This window comes from Sinocyclocheilus grahami, unplaced genomic scaffold, assembly GCF_001515645.1.
Source record: "Sinocyclocheilus grahami isolate Dianchi unplaced genomic scaffold, SAMN03320097.WGS_v1.1 scaffold36.1, whole genome shotgun sequence".
Lineage (NCBI taxonomy): Eukaryota > Metazoa > Chordata > Actinopteri > Cypriniformes > Cyprinidae > Sinocyclocheilus > Sinocyclocheilus grahami.
This window is the reverse complement of record NW_015505215.1, coordinates 1,819,786-1,839,126: the sequence shown is the minus strand read 5'-3', so window position 1 is coordinate 1,839,126 and position 19,341 is coordinate 1,819,786. Positions and strand designations below refer to the sequence as shown.

Here is a 19,341-nt window from a genome sequence, read left to right as displayed (position 1 = left end):
GATACTTTTTTCATTCAGGGTTCTTTGGTGAATAAAAAGTTTAAAAGAACAGCATTGAATTGAAATAGATTTTATGTAAAAATGTAAAAACCTGTCACTTTTGATCAATTAAATGCATTCTTGCTGAATAAAAGATGAATTTGTTTTAAATAAAACCTTATTGAGCTTTTGAATACAAAAAAATGACAAAACAATCCAAAAAATCATAATAAGCTTAATTTCAGCTGTAGCTGGGACAATGACAGACATACAGACAGACATACATTACAATCATGAACGCACACTCCAACAGGACACTTTTGAGTGTTTGCCATGAGGACTTCTTCCAGTGCTCAAGAGTCAGCTGAAGCTCAGTGCCATCTTCAGGATGAGTACATTTAAGAGAGAGAACATTGTGGCCACAGCTGTGGCAGGGTTCAGAGAGAGATCACTGACAGCTTACCATTTCTGCAGACAATGAGGAGGGGTCTTGTGGCAGGGTCTGGGAATGTGGACACAGAATTAAAATCACTAAAAATAACATTATGTTATGCGTCATGGAAACAGCTGTGTTTTCTGTGACCCAACACGCATTGGATGATGTTTTAAATTAAATGAATCTAATGAAGGTGAAAGAAGAATTGCAAAAAGGCACTTGAAGTGTTCGTTTTGAATGTTAGATGCTAATGTTATGCTGAAGCCTAGATTGAGAAGTGACACAGATCGGATATATGTTTTCTGGGAGAATCATATCAGTTAATTGAGAATGAGCATGAACGTACACCATTGCCATGGCACACATGGATGGATTCTTCAGTTTTTAATTGGGTGCTTGAGTGTACACACTTTAGAGTTCAGAAAGCGGTCAATGAGATGAGAGAAACTAGGTGTAAGAGGCATTAGATATTCATGCTTATTTGATTGGGTAAGGCTTGTAAATGAATATGTTAGTTGTGTTCTTCTTAGTTTGGGTTGGTAATCCACAAACTAATTGGTTATGTCAGTGGCCTTATTTCTATCCTGCTCACACTTACTGTGGCTCTGCCTCTGGGAGGGCTGCCACCTGAGGCTTTGACAGGCTGTAGGGGAGGAAAGGGGTTGAGTTTGGTTACTCTATGAACCTGTTGGTGACTCAAGAATATGGTATGCATTAAAGGTATATTCTTGGTCGTTTTCAACTTTCAACTTGACAGTAATTTTGTTAACTGTAAAACACTTACAACGGAAGTCTATTTGGCTAGTGGGCTGCACTACTAAGAAAATAATCTACTACATTCTTTTGAAAGTGTTAGCATAAAACTGGTGTGAAAAAATCGTTTACTGACCCTTTCTTTGCGGCTATTTCTGCTATGGCATACATGTCATAAACTCATGTCATGACCAACTAAAAAAGTAAACCCAGTTTTGCTTAATTAATATCTTGGTCTTGTTTTCCAGTGAAAATATCTATACACAAAATTTAAAGAAATTAATACTTTTATTTAGAAGGGATGCATTATATTGATCAAATGCGACAAATGCTGTTCTTTTTCATTTTAGATTTTCAATTTCATTAAAGAATCGTGAAAAAATGTATCACAGTTTCCACAAAAATATTAAGAAGCACAACTGTTTCCTTATTAATAAGAAGAAGAAATGTTACTTTAGCACCAAATCAGCATATTAAAATGATTTCTACTGGAGTAATGGCTGCTGAAAATTAATCTTTGGCATCACAGGAAAAAATACATTTTAAAATAGATAACTGAAAGTTAATTGTTAATGTTATAATGTGTTACAATATTGATACTTTTATTGATTTTTTTTTTTTTTTTTATCAAATCAATGTAGCCTTAAAAATGAAATTCTTTCAGGAACATTACCAATGAAGTTTTTGAACGGTATGGTGTAATTGCTGTAATTTTTATTTTATTTTATTGTGTTGCAATGCATAACCAAAATTTCCTACACCTAAAAAGTAGTCCCTCCTGATGATTTATACAACATAACAGCCAACAAAAATTAACATTTCTAGTTAATAATTCATGTAAGTGCAAACAATAATGTGAACTTCACATTTCTACTACTTATAGGACCCCGGCCCATTGCTTGATAGACTTATATTGTAAGTGTGTACTTGTAAATACATTTTCTGTTTGTTTATACACAGTCAAGGACAAGTCTAAATGATTGGCTTTGGTAATCAACTACAGATGCAGATGAAAAAACCCGGAAATATCCCTTTAACACATCTTCATCACAGCAGATTGTCTGAGATTTTGATTATAGTCACCAGGTGGCGCTGTGACACTGCTGTCTCTACACAGAGAAGGCGCACAGGCGTTTTCAGGTACAGCAGAACAATGTTTAATAGACAAAGGGAACAAGAGCAGTCACAGAGAATAAAAAACACATCTCTCATATTCTTTTCATGCATAGACATAAAGCTAACATGCTGACAGGAATACATGCAATGTACATGATCACATACAGAGAAATGAGCAAACACACACACTTGCTCACATCTGCTCTGTCTGTGGCCTGAGAGCCTCGACCAGTAGTGTTTTTTGGAACACTAATGGGATCATGGGGTCAGAGAGGTATTATGGTTACTGTGATAGGGAACTGGGGATGGGACCGTATTATCACAAAGATGGAGCATTGGCAGAGTTGGGTCTGTTATATAGGGGTAGTCTGGTAGCAACTAGGTGGCCAAAGTGGCTAAAACCCATGTGCAGTTTTGGTAATCGAGACTAGACCAGTGGTTCTAAACCAGGGGGCCCGAGGCCCATTAGAGGGCCTCAGCAAATTTTCAAGGGGGCCGCAGGGAGACTTTAATGTATTGAAATTGATAAATTATGATTAATATATATAAATCAAATTTATAGTTGAATATGAAATCAAGATGTAGCCTATATACTATTTTACATCTAAATCTATTTTCACTCAATAACTTGTTTTTATTGAAGAAGAACATAACTTCTGTAACAAAATGAATTATGGTTAATTAATTTGATGCATTTATTTAACAAATTTAATTTAATATATCAATAAAAAAAATTCATAATTGCATAATTACTATTGTTTTTATTAAAGAATATACAGTTCTGAAACACAGAACAGTTTCTGGAATCACAAAATTAATTGTGGTTAAGGTAATATATTTAGTAAGCCAAATTAATTTATATAACAATACAAAAGTTTAAAAACAAGCTTTGTCATAATTACATAATTAACAAAATTTTACATCTATATATTTATTTTTTATCCATATTGTTTTTGAAGAACACACCATTCTGGAATACAGAATATTAATTCTGGAATAACAAAATTAATGTTGGTTAATTTATTTAATTAATTAACTTTTTATTAATTAATTTAATTAACCATGTGAATTAATTCAATATATCAATAAAAAAAGTTGTAAAACTCTGTCATAATTACAGTTTGAAATACTATCATATCATATTCACATACGCTAATATGTCTTAGCGTATATGAAGTGGGCCTTCTAATATTGTGCTGTGCGATGGAGGCCCTAGAGTTGAAAAGGTTAAGAACCACTAGACTAGACTGTCCAGATCTCCAAATTGAAGTACAAGGAAGTTAAATGTAAAGAGTATGGCTGTACACAAAATTTTAGGCAGGGGCGCTGTCTGATTTGAGGTAAAACAGCTAAAGTTGACTTTTTATGAAAGCCACACCTAGTCCAAAAATGAGAACAAATTTATAAACATAAATCGGTGACATTATAATTTCTACACAGCCATACAGTGGCTATACATATCATATTAGGTCATAAAAGCACATCGCTTGCTTATTAGAAAGACACTAAAAGTTTACGATTCGGATTACCTCTCCGGGGCTGCGCCTTCCTTGTCTTTCCAGGGTGGAGGAGGTGGAATGGAGAGACTCATAAGATATCATGTCTGGACGCTCTATGTCATAAATGGCCTTGACTCTGGGGATGGCTGCTAGGTCCTTGTAATCAATAATCTCATTGTCTACTTTTGCCTGGAGGAAGGAGAGGATGAGGGACAGGGAGGGAGGGGACACATAAGTGGAGAAACACAGGGAGAAAAGGTGTTGATGAGGAAGAGGTCAGGGCACAGGTGAAAGGTCATCCACATCACATCCAAACAAAGCGACAGCTCAAACAAAGGTCATCACACATGGTGAACATACACTGTAGAAAGATGAACGCTGTTGTTTTTGGAGGCATGCTTATGAGAGAAGCTACCCGGCTGAACAGTGTTATTGTAAATGTTTCTCTAAATTTGGTTACATGCTAAAATGATGCTACAGATATTAAATACAAGGCGAAGGCAAAGAGTGGAAAGAAGGTGAAGCAAACTCCTGTGCTTTTCCTGCATGTTTTTTTTAAACATCGACCCTGAAGTATTGCAGCATCAGTATCCGTTGTGGATTGAGTGGTAATATCTGACAGACTCTGGAAACGATTGGGGGCGCTGATGAGTGGGACTCACATAGATGGTATGACCTGGAGATCCAGGGATGCTCGAGCCAGGTCTCAGACAGATACTTTCAGACGATGACCTTGTGGGCTGCGGGACAACGAGATGTTGTGTTAGCAATAAGCTGAAAACAAATACACACACGTATTCCTAAACACACTCATAGATGCCAATGGGAAGCTTAAAGGGGTAGCTCAGCTAAAAATGAACGTTTTGTCAACAGTTACTTATTCTCATGTCATTCCAAATCTATATGACTTTCGTTTTTCCATGAAACAGAAAAGGAGAAAGTCTGAAGAATGTTCACGCTGCTCTTTTTCATGAAATGGAATTGAAAGGAGACTGAGAATTTCGAGCTACAAAAGAGGACCATAAAATGTCATAAAGTAAATCATGCACTATTTCAAGTCTTCAAAAGGTTTTTTGTGAGGAACATTTAAGTCGTTATTTGAATGTTTTAATGTTTTTGGATGCTTAATTGTATGATAATTGCAATTATATGTACTTTTGAGTATTTTTGCTCACTTAAGTATATCTTTAAATGTAATTTCTTAATTATTTCTATTTTCTTAGTTTCTTATATCTGATGAATACTGATGAAATGTACTGACATGGTAAACTAAAATATAATGTAATTTTTATTGAAACTTGTATATCACGTATTTAAATATATTTGTTATTACAAATTTGTAACGATGATTACCTAAGTGTGTTATGAAACAGTCATGAAAGTGTACTGTCATTAAGTGGCCTTTTATTTCATTAATATTATATTATCTGAATGTGCATTTTTAAAAAATTTACCTTTAAGATTTGAAATACACTATAAATGCATGTTCAGTCTAACTAAGCACACTTCTTTTTCACAAGGGAAGTCATACAGCTTTCAAAGACATGAGGATGAATGACGAGAGTAAATGATGACAAAATTTAAATTTTTGGGTGAAGGAGGCACTCATTTTTTAGCTTTCATTCAGCACAAATTAGAAAGCTACAGGATTTCCAGCTCATATTGCCTCCTACTCCAATGCAAGTCTTCCCAAGATGCTGTTTCATATAATACAATATGCAGCCATGGCAGCCAATCCCTCAGATATGACTCTAGGTCATCAAAAACACCAGAATTGGGCGACCTTAGAAAGAATATTCTGTACAAGTGGCCAGTTCTGTTAGCTACATTGTGAGCTCATATCTGAGATGGTTCTGCATGAAGAGTCAAACAGCAGTAATTCCTGTAATGGTGAATGGAGCGCTGGAGGACTTGAGCCACATGCCTGCAGCAGTGAAAAGCGTAATGATTCACACACAGGCTGTTATGGGGAAGTTGGCAAGGGTGGAAAGCCCTCTGCTGGTGGGTGACTGCAAAGGCAAGAGCCACAAAACACACTCAGAGTTCTCCAATCTGCTGCCAGAAGCCGAATACAGTACCTGCCTTTCTGATTGGTGCAGAGATGTTACTGAGGGTGGAAGGGGCTGTGAAGGGAGGAAAAGGCATTACAGGATATGACATCACACTCAACAAAACACCTGAATCATCTATCATACCCAGCGGTCATCTAACTCGAGCACTTCATCCATAGCCACCTACTCGCAGCCTTGCTTACTATCTTATGCATGCAGGCAGATCCTGATTTTGTGGGACAAAAGGTTATTTTTTGTGAATTCATAACATTGTGATTATGACCTAACTTGCAGAAGGAGAGAGCAAGCACATTCCGTCTTGCTGTGGGGGATGTAAGTTAACTAATATGAAGCTAAAAAACACACAGCAGTTAAGTCTTGCTTTGAAGTAAAGCAGGACTCTCTGAGAAAGTTGAGTTAGCCGGAAGCATTGCAGTTTGGAGGGAGTGCAGAGCAGAAGACTGCAAACCTCACAACTGCTCAGGGGATGCTGGCCCAGCCGAGAGTCACCTGGGCCCCGGCTCTGAATCTGAGACTGGGGGTAAAAGATATCAAACGGACTGGGTTTTCCTTTAGGATGCTGCCAAGCTGCCTAAGGAGGAGAATCACAACAGAATGGACAAAATACACACTGACAAACACACACATAGATTCTCTTTTTGTGATTCAGATGTAACGCTTCAGCTAGAGCACCTGAGACCTAATTTTAACCTTGGAGTCACTTGGGGAAGTTTTAAAAAGCAATTTGAAGAATGTGAGCATTTTAAACATCTCCCAGTGTTTTGTAGACTGTTGTTTCTGGGAATAATATGAGGGAGGAGCTCAGCAAAGTTTTCTCTTTCAGAGAGAGAGAGACAAGGCTGATTAAGTGACTGACTGGCTCACAGTAAGAGTTTAGATAGATAGATACTCACTCTGTACTTCTCTTCCACTCTACTGTTGTTCTTACAGTCTGGATGCCATACTGTACAACCTGAGAGAGAGAGGGAGAGAGAGAGAGATTAAGACAAAATAAGGGTGGGTATATCAGAATTCTTTTACCATATGGTTTTCCCCTATTACAAATGGCACATTCTACTAACATAATTTCCTTCATTTGTATAGAAATCGAAGTATTGACCTCATTTGTCAAGCTCAAACATTCAACTGTTACCAAAATTAAAAAAAGTTCAAACAAATATTTTCCCTTAAATTATGGGAAACATTTTTCCAATAACTACTATTTATTATTTTTTTATTTGAATTTAATTTATTTTATTTTAACAACAAAACCAGCTGTATGTGTAGACATGTCCCAAATTATGGCAACAGGGTAGCAAAAATACATGCAACATCCATGAACATCCAATAGGAAATGAAATCTTTCAACACTGTTAACAGCTTATATAACATTTAGCTTGAACTTCAACCCTGTTACCAAAGTTGTCATAAGAAAAATGTTTTTCTTAAATTTATGGGAAATATAATTTTTTATCAATAACTACTGTTTTTGAATTATTTCATCTGATTTTCTAAAATAATAAAATCATCTATATTTAGACGTCAACTAGTTAGATTCAAAAGTTTCAAGTGTAATTTTGTAACCTTTTTGTGGAAAGTACGAGAAATGCTTCAATCCTCTGTATTAAAGGTAGCATTAAAGTGTTGTGCTCACCCTGTAAGTACATCTCCTCTCCCTCCGTGAACATTTGATTGCATCTGCTGCATCGTGCACAGCTTGGATGGTAATGCTTATCTCCTGCCTGTTAGGGGCAAAAGTCAACATTCAGAGGTCAACAGAATTCACAAGAAACACAAGAAAAAATAATTCCAGGGAGACGCGACACTGGATAAGACAGACTGAAATACAAATTCCTTAACATCGGTGACAGAGCGAAACAGAACAGGTGTGCTGCCCCTTCAGTGCACTTCACTTCTTCTAAAAAAGGTTCTTTCCTCCATTCTTTGTATTTTGCTCTCATCACTCCGTATGTGTGTTCTCAGCGAATGTACCTCTGTTAAGATCTGCAGAGTCACTGTTTGCACAGCAGCACAAAGGCATGCACACATATACACACTTAACATAATCATACAGAGTTTATTTTATAGTTTTAGGCAGCTATATAATGTTGCAAACTGGATGTGAACCTGCATCACCTAGCTTAACATGTCAGAAGCATGTTTGCGAAACACCGCAACACTGTCCACCAGCTACAGCTATGGGCTAGAATTCTGATATCTGAGAGCTGGGAGGTTCACCAGGGAGCTGGAAAGCCTGAGAAACACTGCAGTCTGTCAGTCTGTTTAACTTTGGAAGGTCATTCTCTACCACAAGCAATAGTGTCATTAAAGACATTTATAATCCTACATAAACTTTCAGTATAAATTAATTCTGTTATTTTGAAATGGAGATTGGAGTAATGGCTGCTGAAAATTCAGCTTTCACATTGTAGAAATATATTTAATACAAATATATTAAAATAGTTATTTTCAATTGTAATACTATTTCACAATAATCCTGTTTTTGATCAAATAAATGCAGCCTTGGTGAGCATAAGAGACTTCTTTCAAAAACATCTTATTGACCCCAAACCTTTGAACATTAGTGTAGCATACCAGTCATAGCTAAAGGTGCAGTACAATCCACATAATACGGTGTGTATCTTCACTCTAGCTCACAGTTGTAAGTCATCTGCAGTACTGTTTCATCATTCTGCTGCTTTCAGTTAGCTCTGGGAATGCTGATGAGCCCTGCTTTTCTGACATCTCTCTCTCCTTCAAAACCTCCTTAAAACCCTCTTTCTTGAGGCAACACTTTGTATTATTGCCCTTTTTCTTCTTTTTGATTTGTATCCTTTATCTGTTATTTTTCTCTCTTTCTTTATTGTTTTTAATCCTTCTAAAAAGCATAGTTCATCCAAAAAATTTCCATTCTGTCATCGTTTACTGTACTAAGCCTCATGCTATTCCAAACTTGTATGACTTTCTTTTTTTCTGTGGAACACAAAACGAGATATTTTAAGAACATTCAAAACTTTCTTTTTCATTCAATAAAAGTGAATTAGGACTGACGTTGCTAAAATGACAACAACAGTATCATTATCATAAAAGCAGCCCATTCTTCAAGTCTTGCCAATATGATAGTTTTGCATGAAAAACTACCTTTATAATATTTTTATAGCGCATTTTGGAGCTTAACAAAGAGTAGCCAGAATATTCTTAAAAATATCTTCCGCTGTGTTTCATGGAAATAATTTGCTAAAATAAAGAAATCAGCTCTATTTACACATGTACCAAATTATGGAAGAACAGATTATAAAACAACCCATATAATATTTAGTTTGAATTTCAACCATGTTACCAGAGTTACGGTAAGAATTTTTTATATTTATGGGAAATATAAATCTAACAATAACTAATATTATTTTTCTCCAGTGTTTCATGGAAAAAACCGAAAAGTCAAAAAGGTGAATTGTTCCTAAAAAAAAAGAAAGAAGAGGACTTGTGAATTGTGAAAGAGTGAATTGTTCCAAAAAAAAAAGAAAGGCTCTTTTTCTCTTTGAAATTTATATCAAATGTTCACAGGAGCTATACTGCACCAGAAAACCTAAAGCTTTGTTTATCTCTTCTGCTTCTCAAAACAATTCAATTGTTTTGTTGTTCCTCTATCAGCTGGACTTCTGATTGTTGAGGAGGGAGTTGCCCATTTGGCTCCTCTGCAGGGGAAACATCCCATGGTCCTCTGCTGACTTGAACTATGAGGCAATGCAGCTGAAACGCATGATTTCACACAGATGTGACCCCCTCGGCTCCCGGGCCTCCTCGCCATGGCAACAAGGCCATGTAACAGTTTTCCAGTAAACAAACCAGAGTGACAACATGTTCTACCTCTCTGTGTAGCGCTCTGTCTGAGACAGACGGCTAGCAGTCATTTCCTATTGCATCACAAGAAGCCAACACAGAAAACATAGAGCAGTGAACTCTGAAGAAAGGGGCCAAGAACAGTCCACACCTCTGCTTCAGCCCAGATGGAGGGGTGTGGACAGAAGACAGAGCCAGAGAGAGGGAGGGAGACGGGGATGAAGAGAAAAAGAGAAAGTGCTTGGATAGATGTATATTATTTTGGATGCTGGTCCCATGCATGGAATGTTAATGTGCAGCTGACCCTACTAGGTTGTTTATCCATCATAACCAGCAAGACTTTATTGAACTAAAAGCACTATACTGAAAAAAACTGCTTTTGCTGGTCTTAGTTGGTTTCCAATCCCAGCTAAAATAGTGTTCAGATAATCTAACTACCTCCCAATCTGTCCAAAACAATGTTCAGATGGTTTAGCTAGTCAGCCAGCTGCTTTCCTAGCTTAACATGGGCCAAAAATGTGTCTCAACCCATCAAACCAGACCAGCCTAACCAGTGTAAAACCAGGTGAGTTGGCCAGGCTGGTCACTGCATGATTCTAGAATGGACATTTTTACTGGTCTAGCATTTGCAGTGTGTGTATGAATGCCAGTAGGAGTGACTTTCATCTGTAGTCAGTAACATAACCCCATTTTGTATTGCCTGACTGTATTGTTGTGTATATCTTCTCTTCTAGTTGAACTAAAACACTCCACTCCACACTCCACTGAGGAAAGAGCCAGACAAGTGAATCTGACAAGGTTCTGTTTGCGGAACAGAAAAACCAAACCCTGTAAACAAAACCCAACAGTCACAAGTGTAAAAAAGAGAAAGAGAATACACCCAAAAGAAAAGAAAAACACAAATGAGTTCTCTTTAATATAACAATCACTGTTCCTGGACAGCAATAAGATAATATTTATATACTGAAAATTCCCCATACACTTGTGCCTCTAGAAGTTCAGAAAAGATCACAACGTCACAAATTGTGCTCAGATTTAATAGTTAATATAAGATATTTGAAAGAAGTCGCTTGTTATCTCCAAGGCTGCATTTTCTTGATCAAAATAGAGTAAAAACAGTAATATTACTAAATATTATTACTATTTTAAATGTTCTATTTTATTATATTTAAAAATATTTATTAATTATAATAATTCATTCCCGTAAGAACAAAGCTGAATTTTCAGCAGCCATTACACCAGTCTTCAGTGTCACATGATCCTTCGGAAATCCTTTTAATATACTGATTTGGTGCTAATGAAACGTTGTTTATTATCATCAGTGTTTAAAACAGTTGTGCTACTTAACATTTTTGAAGAAAATGTGATACAGTTATTTTAGGATTCTTTGTTGAATAGAAAGTTTAAAAGAACAGTATTTATTTGAAATTGATATGTCTTTACTGTCACCTTTGATGAATTGAATGCATTGAATGCTGAATAAAAGTATTAATTTCTTTAAAAAAAATGTCACTGACAACAAACTTTTGAATGTTTGAAAGTCTGCACTCAAAAGTCAGAACTCTTCACATAAAATTCTTCTGAAGCCAAATTATGTGAGCTATGCTATCCATATTTAATTTATAGCTCTGTAGTCTTACTCTGTCAACTATTTCATTTCTCATTTGCATCTATTTTTATTTCTCTTAATTAAAAATAAAACTCCATTAGGTCTCATGACCTTCAAAAGAACAACCTCTGAGCAAGTTCCCTCCGGGTGTCTAGTATACTCTGGATATGCATGTGTGTGTGTGTGTGTGTGTGTGTGTGTGTGGTGAGATAATGCAGGGCCAGAGAGGCCGACTTGCCATTTCTGGATAGCCACATTAGACACTTATTGGAGAGGTTTAATGAGAGTGAAAATTAATTGCAGTTAAATAACTTATTCACGGTTGACATAAAGAAGCTGACAGCCCAGAGTAATCAAGCTAACACTGAGCAAAATAGCATGTGTGAGCATCTGTTAACAACATAAATGTTTAATACACAGAAAACAAACTGCTAACTGCAAAGTCTTAATTCATAACCAAACCTAAAATAACAGAGTTCCACAACAATTTTTTTAAACACTATTCGTCCCTCATCCAATCTGAATGGCCTCCTTGGCACGAGCGCGATGCCATCTGCAGACCAGCGGCACCTGTTGCTCTCAACATTACGAGATTCTACACATATCTGCTTGGATTTATATAGCCAGAGAGCTGGTTTTGATCTCCTGCGCTCACACATGCATAAGATTCCAGTGCACTTGCTTTCCACCATCTGTGGCAGCACAGATCCCCATAAACACAACTAGTCTACTTGAGGGTACAAGTGCAAACAGACTGTGTATGCGAGAGCACTGATGAGAACCAGTAACTAATAGACTGTTGACAGGTCAGTATAATCAGGATGACAAAGTATGACCATGATCACCCAAACAGCAAAGAAAAAGCTCTGAAGTATTTACACTCTGTTGATAAACACCATCCGCACACTTATATTACAAGTTGCTCCTAAAACCGACCAGAACACACATTGTGACATAACTGCAAACATTTTTGTCAAGTGCTTTAAAAGAAAAAATGAGAAATCGCCTCTGAAACAGTTTAGAAACAATACCTCCGGCAGGCTGCTCGTGTGGCACCCCAGCCCTGCGACTTTACGGTTAAAATCACTTTTGTCACTTGCACTCTCTTGTTCGAGAGAACTCCTAAATTCCCCTTCAGTTCCTCACGTTTTCCCTTTGACTTTTCTTGAGAATTTTCCTAAATTCCCCCCTCTCTATCTCACCGCTCTCCCACCCTATCACAGGGGCCTGGCCTCAAAGGGGCCGTCCCGTGTACAATAGCTGGGCGGGACCTTGGAACCCAGCCAACGGTGCTGCTTTGCTCTATTCCCAGTGGGCCGGTGTCAGTTCTAAAATGTTTGATGAATGGAGAAATGATGTAAGTTCAGCCATGTTGTTGGATGTTGAGATGTGTGTGTGGACACGGGTCAGACTAACGACTCCACTCTTAGGGGATCCAGATGTTTAGTGGGAGCGGAAGTGTAAGAATCTGGAACACTGACACATACTAACATGACTATAAAACTCTGAACACTGAAAATCCACAAGAGACCATTTTATTACCCGTAAAGCAAGAAAACTCACAACAGAGATCTCAGTGATATCTCATATGTGTCTTCTAGAAATCAATGGGACTAAAATCAGAGCAAATTAGGTCTCCTGCTTCTCAGACTTTTCTCCTGAGAAAATACACTCATCAGGAAAAAACACAACAATGTTTCAAACTGTGCTCAAATTTGTCAGGATAAGATGTTTTGTTGCAAATAAAAGTCAGAGATTTCAATCTGAACTCAAAGGTTTCTTACCAAATTATCTAAAGACAATATTACCTATGCTGTACTACATATATTCATTTTATGGCTCTTTCTGACATGTCGGTGTTATATCTTTCACTTGCATGCTATAAGTTGCACTGAGTAAATACAGCTGGATCAAACAAAAACTGTGTCCGTCTTCATTTCAGGCTGCAATGCAACAAAATGTGATTATTTTAAAAGGGTGACTCTTTTCTATACCCACTGTATGTCTATACTGTATGCCAACAATTTGTGTGATTTTTATTTCTCTTAATGAAGTGTATGAGAAGTACCTGAGACAAAGTAAATACTTCATAAATGAGAAATGAAACTTACTGTAGGTTGAAAAAATACACTACTTTTCAAAAGTTTGGGGTTGGTAAAAACAGTAATATTGTGATATATTTTTACAGAAATTATTTTAATATGCTGATTTGGTGCTCAGGAAATGTTGAAAACAGACGCTGCTTAATAATGTTGTGGAAACCACAATGTTGTGGAAAGCATTTTTTGAAACAGAAATCCTTTGTAACATTATAGAAATCTTTTCTTCACTTTTGATCAACTGTGTTCTTGCTTTAAGTTTACTGACCCAAATTTCTTATTGGCAGTGTATATAACATAAAATAATTGTATTACATTGCATTTTATAATATTGCAATATTTTAATAACATTATAAAACAATATTAATATGTCTTGGAACTAAATAAATTCTAAATAGATTAACTTTAAAAATTATTTTGCTTTATCCCCAACGCATTATTATGTGATTCAATTGTTCATGCTACCTTATATATTTTAGAAGGCAATATAATAATGCTGCCTAACTTTTGCAACCACCTTTACATCTGGAGCGCAGCTATGATACCTTAATATGCTGCCTAAATATTATTAGAAGCAGACGAGACGTTCAGTCAATATATGCATACTGGTTACTCACCTCCAGAACTTTCCCTGTGATAAACCGATGACAGGCCTCACACTGCACGCCAAAATGAATCTGGTAGTCTTTCTCACAGTACGGAGAACCATCCCTTAAAAAAGAGAGTAGGACAGTAAGAGAAAGAAGAGAGATTTATGTTTTTACTGTATTCTATTTCATCTCAATGAATCAAGGATAAGAGCAAAAATAAATGCTATTAGAAAAGAGGACAGATAAGAGAGGGGGAATTATAGAGAGAGAGAGGTAGGCATGAGATTGCGAGAGATAAAAAAAATAATGAAGGCATAGCTCACTTGCTGATGTACTCCCCGCTCAGCACTTTCCCACAGGCCTTGCACTTGAAGCAGCCGAGGTGCCACTGGCTGTCCAAGGCCAGAAGAGCCTGACCATTCTTTATATTCCTGCCACATCCTGCACAGTCTGCAAGAGAGCACACACCGATGCACACATCACACACACATAATGAATGAACAGCAGCCAGAAAATGACATTTTGACATGTCAATGAGAAGTTGGACAACACATATTAAAAAGCCTTTTTTTAATAGCCAAAAATATTTAGTTTATCAGCCATCAGCCATGATAAGATTTGCAATTGCTATTCACAAGATATTTAATTTAGCGCTTTTCCTATGATACACAGCAGTGTTATTTTAGTATTATTTACATACTATTATAATATTTTGAACTGGATTTTATTTTTATATTTTAAATTTTCATATACATTTTAGCAAATATGTTATATGCTTTTGTCATTTTATTGTCATTTTTAAATATTATTATTTTAAAATAATTTTGAAATAATTTTTTTAATTTGTGAAGATTTCAATTATTTTTATTTCAGTTTTAGTTTTTACGAATTTCAGTACTTAAACATATTTATTACAGTTCGTTTTTTTTCACATTCCTCCAGTTTTTTACGTTTTTCATCTAATATTCATATTTTAGTTCAACTTTAGTTTTAGTTACCAATAATGATGATACACAGTAGGGCAGGCATATTCGGATATGATGCAATTACATTCATATATTTTTTAAACATATGGGGGTTAATTAGGTGTGCACAAACAATTCTCTCCACTAGATGTCAGTGTCAACTAAACAAAAACTCCCTTAGTTTTTGAGGCCTGTTAATTTACAACATACAGCACTGAATATTCAGGCTCTCAGAAGTCATTTCAAGCAATGCATATTGTATCCATTAAATTCATGCAGCAATCAATAGTGAATCATCATTATATTTCATGACTAATTGAATAAGAGCCTACAGAACCATTTCTAAAAAGCTGAGCATCTTCTCTCCACAAGCTGGAGCTTCTTCCTGAAGGAACGCGAAGAAATGTAGTTAATATATGTGTAACGTGTGTAAAAGGCTGAGGGATAAAAATAGCTCATGGTTGTTATCTTCTATTTATGTTCCTTGGCTGAAATCCCAAAAGCTTTTTTAAAAAGCAGGGACGGATGCGGAGGGGCGGGGAGGTCCCAGACGCTGCTGATGTTGCTTAAGGCACAATGGTAACCATTGACAGTGAGGAGAGTATATAATGCCCCATGCTGCATCTAGCTATCTAATGCATCATTTAAGCTTTCTCGATCTCTGCCTGCACTGTGTGTGTGTGCTAGAGACCCGCAGAGAGTATGTGTGTGTGTGTGTGTGCAATGTGTGTCGAGAAAGAGAAGAAGGGAACGTTTCAGAGAGACCTGTGTTCAATCCACCTGTCGTGAGGTTTATCTAAACTCTCAAACTCAGTGCAGGTTTTTAGAAGTGTCATGCGGTAAAAGCTTTGTGGGGTTTGCCAAAGCAGCATTATCATGGGTCGAAACAATCAGCGCCTTCCAAAAAAAAACGTAGCACTTATCTATCTGGGCTAAAGACTTTCATCAGCCTCAAATCATTTCCTGGGGCTACTGAATGACAAATAATCAGCCAAGTATGACACAAAGATATATTCAGTACGGCTCTTTAAGTTCCTGTCTTTGTGTGTATGTACGGACACTTGCACATATAGGAGAAGAGGAGAAAGATAACTGAGAAAGAGTGAAAGGAAGACAGGAAAGAGAGACAGAATGAGGAAGTGCATGGACACATAGGCAGATTAAAATAAAATTCATGATTATGACTAAAATAGTAATACCATATCGGCAAATATTTAATTGTGCATGCTCATTTTCCCTTTTTTTACATTAGGATAACATTTGTTGTTATGTTACACTCATTTAAAGTTAACATGGTAAAAAAATATATATTTTTCATACTGTAAAAACACTTGTAGCATACTTATGTAGCATATTATGATTTATTTTATTTGTTCAAAAGTTTGGGGCAGGTAATATTTTTAAATGTTTTTGAAAGAAGTCTGTTATGTTCACCAAAGCTGCATTTATTAGATACAAAATTATAGTAAAAACGGATATATATTTTTCATACTGTACTTTATAATGCTGTGATGTCTAAAAACACTTGTAGCATACTTATGTAGCATATTATGATTTATTTTATTTGTTCAAAAGTTTGGGGTAGGTAATATTTTTAAATGTTTTTGAAAGAAGTCTGTTATGTTCACCAAAGCTGCATTTATTAGATACAAAATTATAGTAAAAACGGCAATATTATGAAATTAATTTATTTTGAAATTGACTTTATTTTACACCAATCTTCATTACTCCAGTCTTCAGTGTCACATGATCCTCCAGAAATTATTCTAATATTATGATCTGGTGCTCAAGTAGCGTATTATTATCAATGCTGAAAACAGTTGTTCTGCTTAATATTTTTGTAGATACATCTTTTCAGAATTCTTTGATGAACAGAGAGTTAAAAAAACAGCATTTATCTGAAATCATTTGTAACATTGTCTTTATTTACTGTCGCGTTTTATATATATATATATGTTCTTGAATAAGTATTAAATCTTGTTTTTGAACAGTAATGTGTGTGTGTGTGTGTGTGTGTGTATCCTGCACCTTTTTTCCACCCAAGCAAAAATCGTCAAACTTCACTAATACTTGGTCTACACGCAATGTTTTTTTCAATCAACTCAATCCCATGAGGCAATGTTTAGAATTACATTAATTCTCTCCTCTGCAACACAGCAGCTATTCATTGCTAAATTGCTCCTGTAATTGTCCATCACCTGATGTTGTTATGTAACAACAACGATTCCCTGCTTTATGACAATTTGAGTTTAATGACTAAAGCCATTTACTATAATAAGGAAATCCCAAGCCTCAGGAAATCGGCACATTCTACACATATGGAGTCCTGACCTGTCAGCATCCATCAGTCTAGAATGTATCAGAAAGCGGAAGCTCACAGAATGCGAGTGAGAGAGAATAGGACAACCAGCAGGCACTGGAGTTCTCTGAGCCTCTCTCATTCTCTGTGCCTGTCTGCTTGACTCCTGGGGCCCCGCAGTTTCAATTACACAAAGAGGACCCCTAATCTACCGGAGGAAGATGAAGAACTTCCTCAAAGTGAGATAAAAGAGTGAAAGAAATCAAAGAGAGAAAGATTTTAAGGCGATCAGTTTTTCCCTGGTTGACAGCACAGGAATTGGTCTAAGCATCCTGTCAACTCAAGTAACCCTAGAGAAGTCTGAAAAGAAGCAGGGATCCTTATTAAAACAATATATAGGAAAAAATACTTCCCTGTGTAAAAGCCATTGTGGTGTTTGGGTGCTGTGGATGGTTGCCAAGGCATTCCTATGTTGATAACGTACAGCACATGTATTCTGACTGATATAAGCACTGCTTCATACTTGCCTAAGTGTTTGTGGTGGTTGTCAGGGTGTTGCTATGCGGTTTCAAATATATTCTGACTGGATTTTAGAGCATTGCTAATAAAGGCTGGAGTGCACTACTCAACCTTTTAAAAATCTGTTCGAAATCTGTTCAAAACCTGTATGAGTTTCTTTCTTCTGTTGAACCAAAGCGTTTCTGGTCCCCATTGACTTCCATAGTATTTTTTTCCACACTACGGAAGTCAATAGGGACCAGCTACTGTTTGGTTACCCACATTCTTCAAAATACTTTTTTTTTTATTTTCAACAGAATAAAGAAACTCCTAAAGGTTTGAAACAACTTGAGGGTGAGTAAATGATGACAGAACTTTCATTTTGGGGTGAACTACTCCTTTGAAAAAACTACAAATCCAGACTTCAGATTTTCCAAAATGCATCACATCATGGTTCCTGATATTCCAAACAGTGGATTTAGATGCTGACGAAACCAAAGCATATAGCTTCTGATGGGATTGAGAGACAGTGAGTTTCCAACTAGCAGCAATGACCTTGAGTCCTGAGCAGTATAAGACCTGTCAACACACGCATAAAATACACAATCTAACACATCTATAAAAGGGGATGATTGTGGCAAGCTGAAATCTGAGTAGGACACTAAAACTTAACCAATAAGCACAAACACACGTGTGTGCGCAAGTGTGGACTCACTACTAGAGGTGCTGATGTCTTTGGGAGTCGGGGAAGTTTGCTGGACGCAACTCTGGCAGAGACTGTCTTTTCCATTAAACGTGACTCGATCACCAGCGGGAAATGGCCGTCTGGCAACAGAAGAAGGATGCAAAGACATTTAGGCATTTACACTACCATTAAAAAGTTTGGGGTCAGTAATTTTTTTCAAAGATGCATTAATTGGATCAGAAGTGACAGTAACAACAAAAAAAATCAATGTCAGATATTCAGATAAATGTTCTTTTGAACTTCCAAAGAATCCTGAAAAAAATGTATCATGGTTTCCTCAAAAATATTAAGCAGAATATTAGAATGATTTCTTAAGGATCATGTAACACTGAAGACTGAAGTAACGGCTGCTGAAAACTCAGCGTTGTCATCACAGGAATAAATTACATTTTAAAATCTATTAAAATAGAAAAAATATTTTAAATTGTAATAATATGTAACAATATTTTTTCTTGTTTACTGTGTTGAAGCAGCTTTACAGTGTTAAACAGGAAAATGGCTAATTGACTTCTAGTACTAGCTAACTTATTGTGTTAGCAAGTCCAAGGCTAATTCAGCTTTTTCTTCACATACAAATATAAATCATACATGTTTTAATGCGGATGAAATGGGCTTGCTTTTGGTAAACTCTTACTTGCAAACAGTGCAGACAAAACATGTGGGATGGTAGGTCTTCCCAAGAGCAGTGACCACCTCTCCTTCAACAAAATCTCCACAGCCATTACAGCGAGTGCCATGTAGCCTCTGGTAGTCCAGCGTGCATAGGTACTCCCCGTTCTTCATGAAGAAACCACCTTGGGCCAGGTCACAACCGCACACTGAATGTCAATTCAAGAACAAAGAAATCAGAAATTAGAATAGA

General features: G+C 36.4%; 1 protein-coding gene across 21 annotated transcripts in view; it reads right to left on the bottom strand.

The window, feature by feature from the left end:
* LOC107581547 (actin-binding LIM protein 1-like) overlaps positions 1 to 19,341 on the bottom strand; it is a 79,554-nt gene that overhangs the window by 10,162 nt on the left and 50,051 nt on the right. For 18 of the 21 annotated variants that reach the window (XM_016267145.1, XM_016267126.1, XM_016267125.1 and 15 more), the window contains exons 3-14: positions 19,114 to 19,297; positions 18,450 to 18,559; positions 14,296 to 14,422; positions 14,000 to 14,093; positions 7,489 to 7,576; positions 6,749 to 6,807; positions 6,304 to 6,426; positions 5,862 to 5,906; positions 4,446 to 4,523; positions 3,814 to 3,972; positions 1,014 to 1,058; positions 443 to 481 (exon numbers count right to left, since the gene is read on the bottom strand). In XM_016267145.1, coding sequence (XP_016122631.1) covers positions 443 to 481; positions 1,014 to 1,058; positions 3,814 to 3,972; positions 4,446 to 4,523; positions 5,862 to 5,906; positions 6,304 to 6,426; positions 6,749 to 6,807; positions 7,489 to 7,576; positions 14,000 to 14,093; positions 14,296 to 14,422; positions 18,450 to 18,559; positions 19,114 to 19,297 — 1,151 coding nt within the window. The remainder of the gene's footprint in view (positions 1 to 442; positions 482 to 1,013; positions 1,059 to 3,813; positions 3,973 to 4,445; positions 4,524 to 5,861; positions 5,907 to 6,303; positions 6,427 to 6,748; positions 6,808 to 7,488; positions 7,577 to 13,999; positions 14,094 to 14,295; positions 14,423 to 18,449; positions 18,560 to 19,113; positions 19,298 to 19,341) is intronic. The other 3 variants (XM_016267130.1, XM_016267133.1, XM_016267136.1) reach the window with 3 other exon arrangements.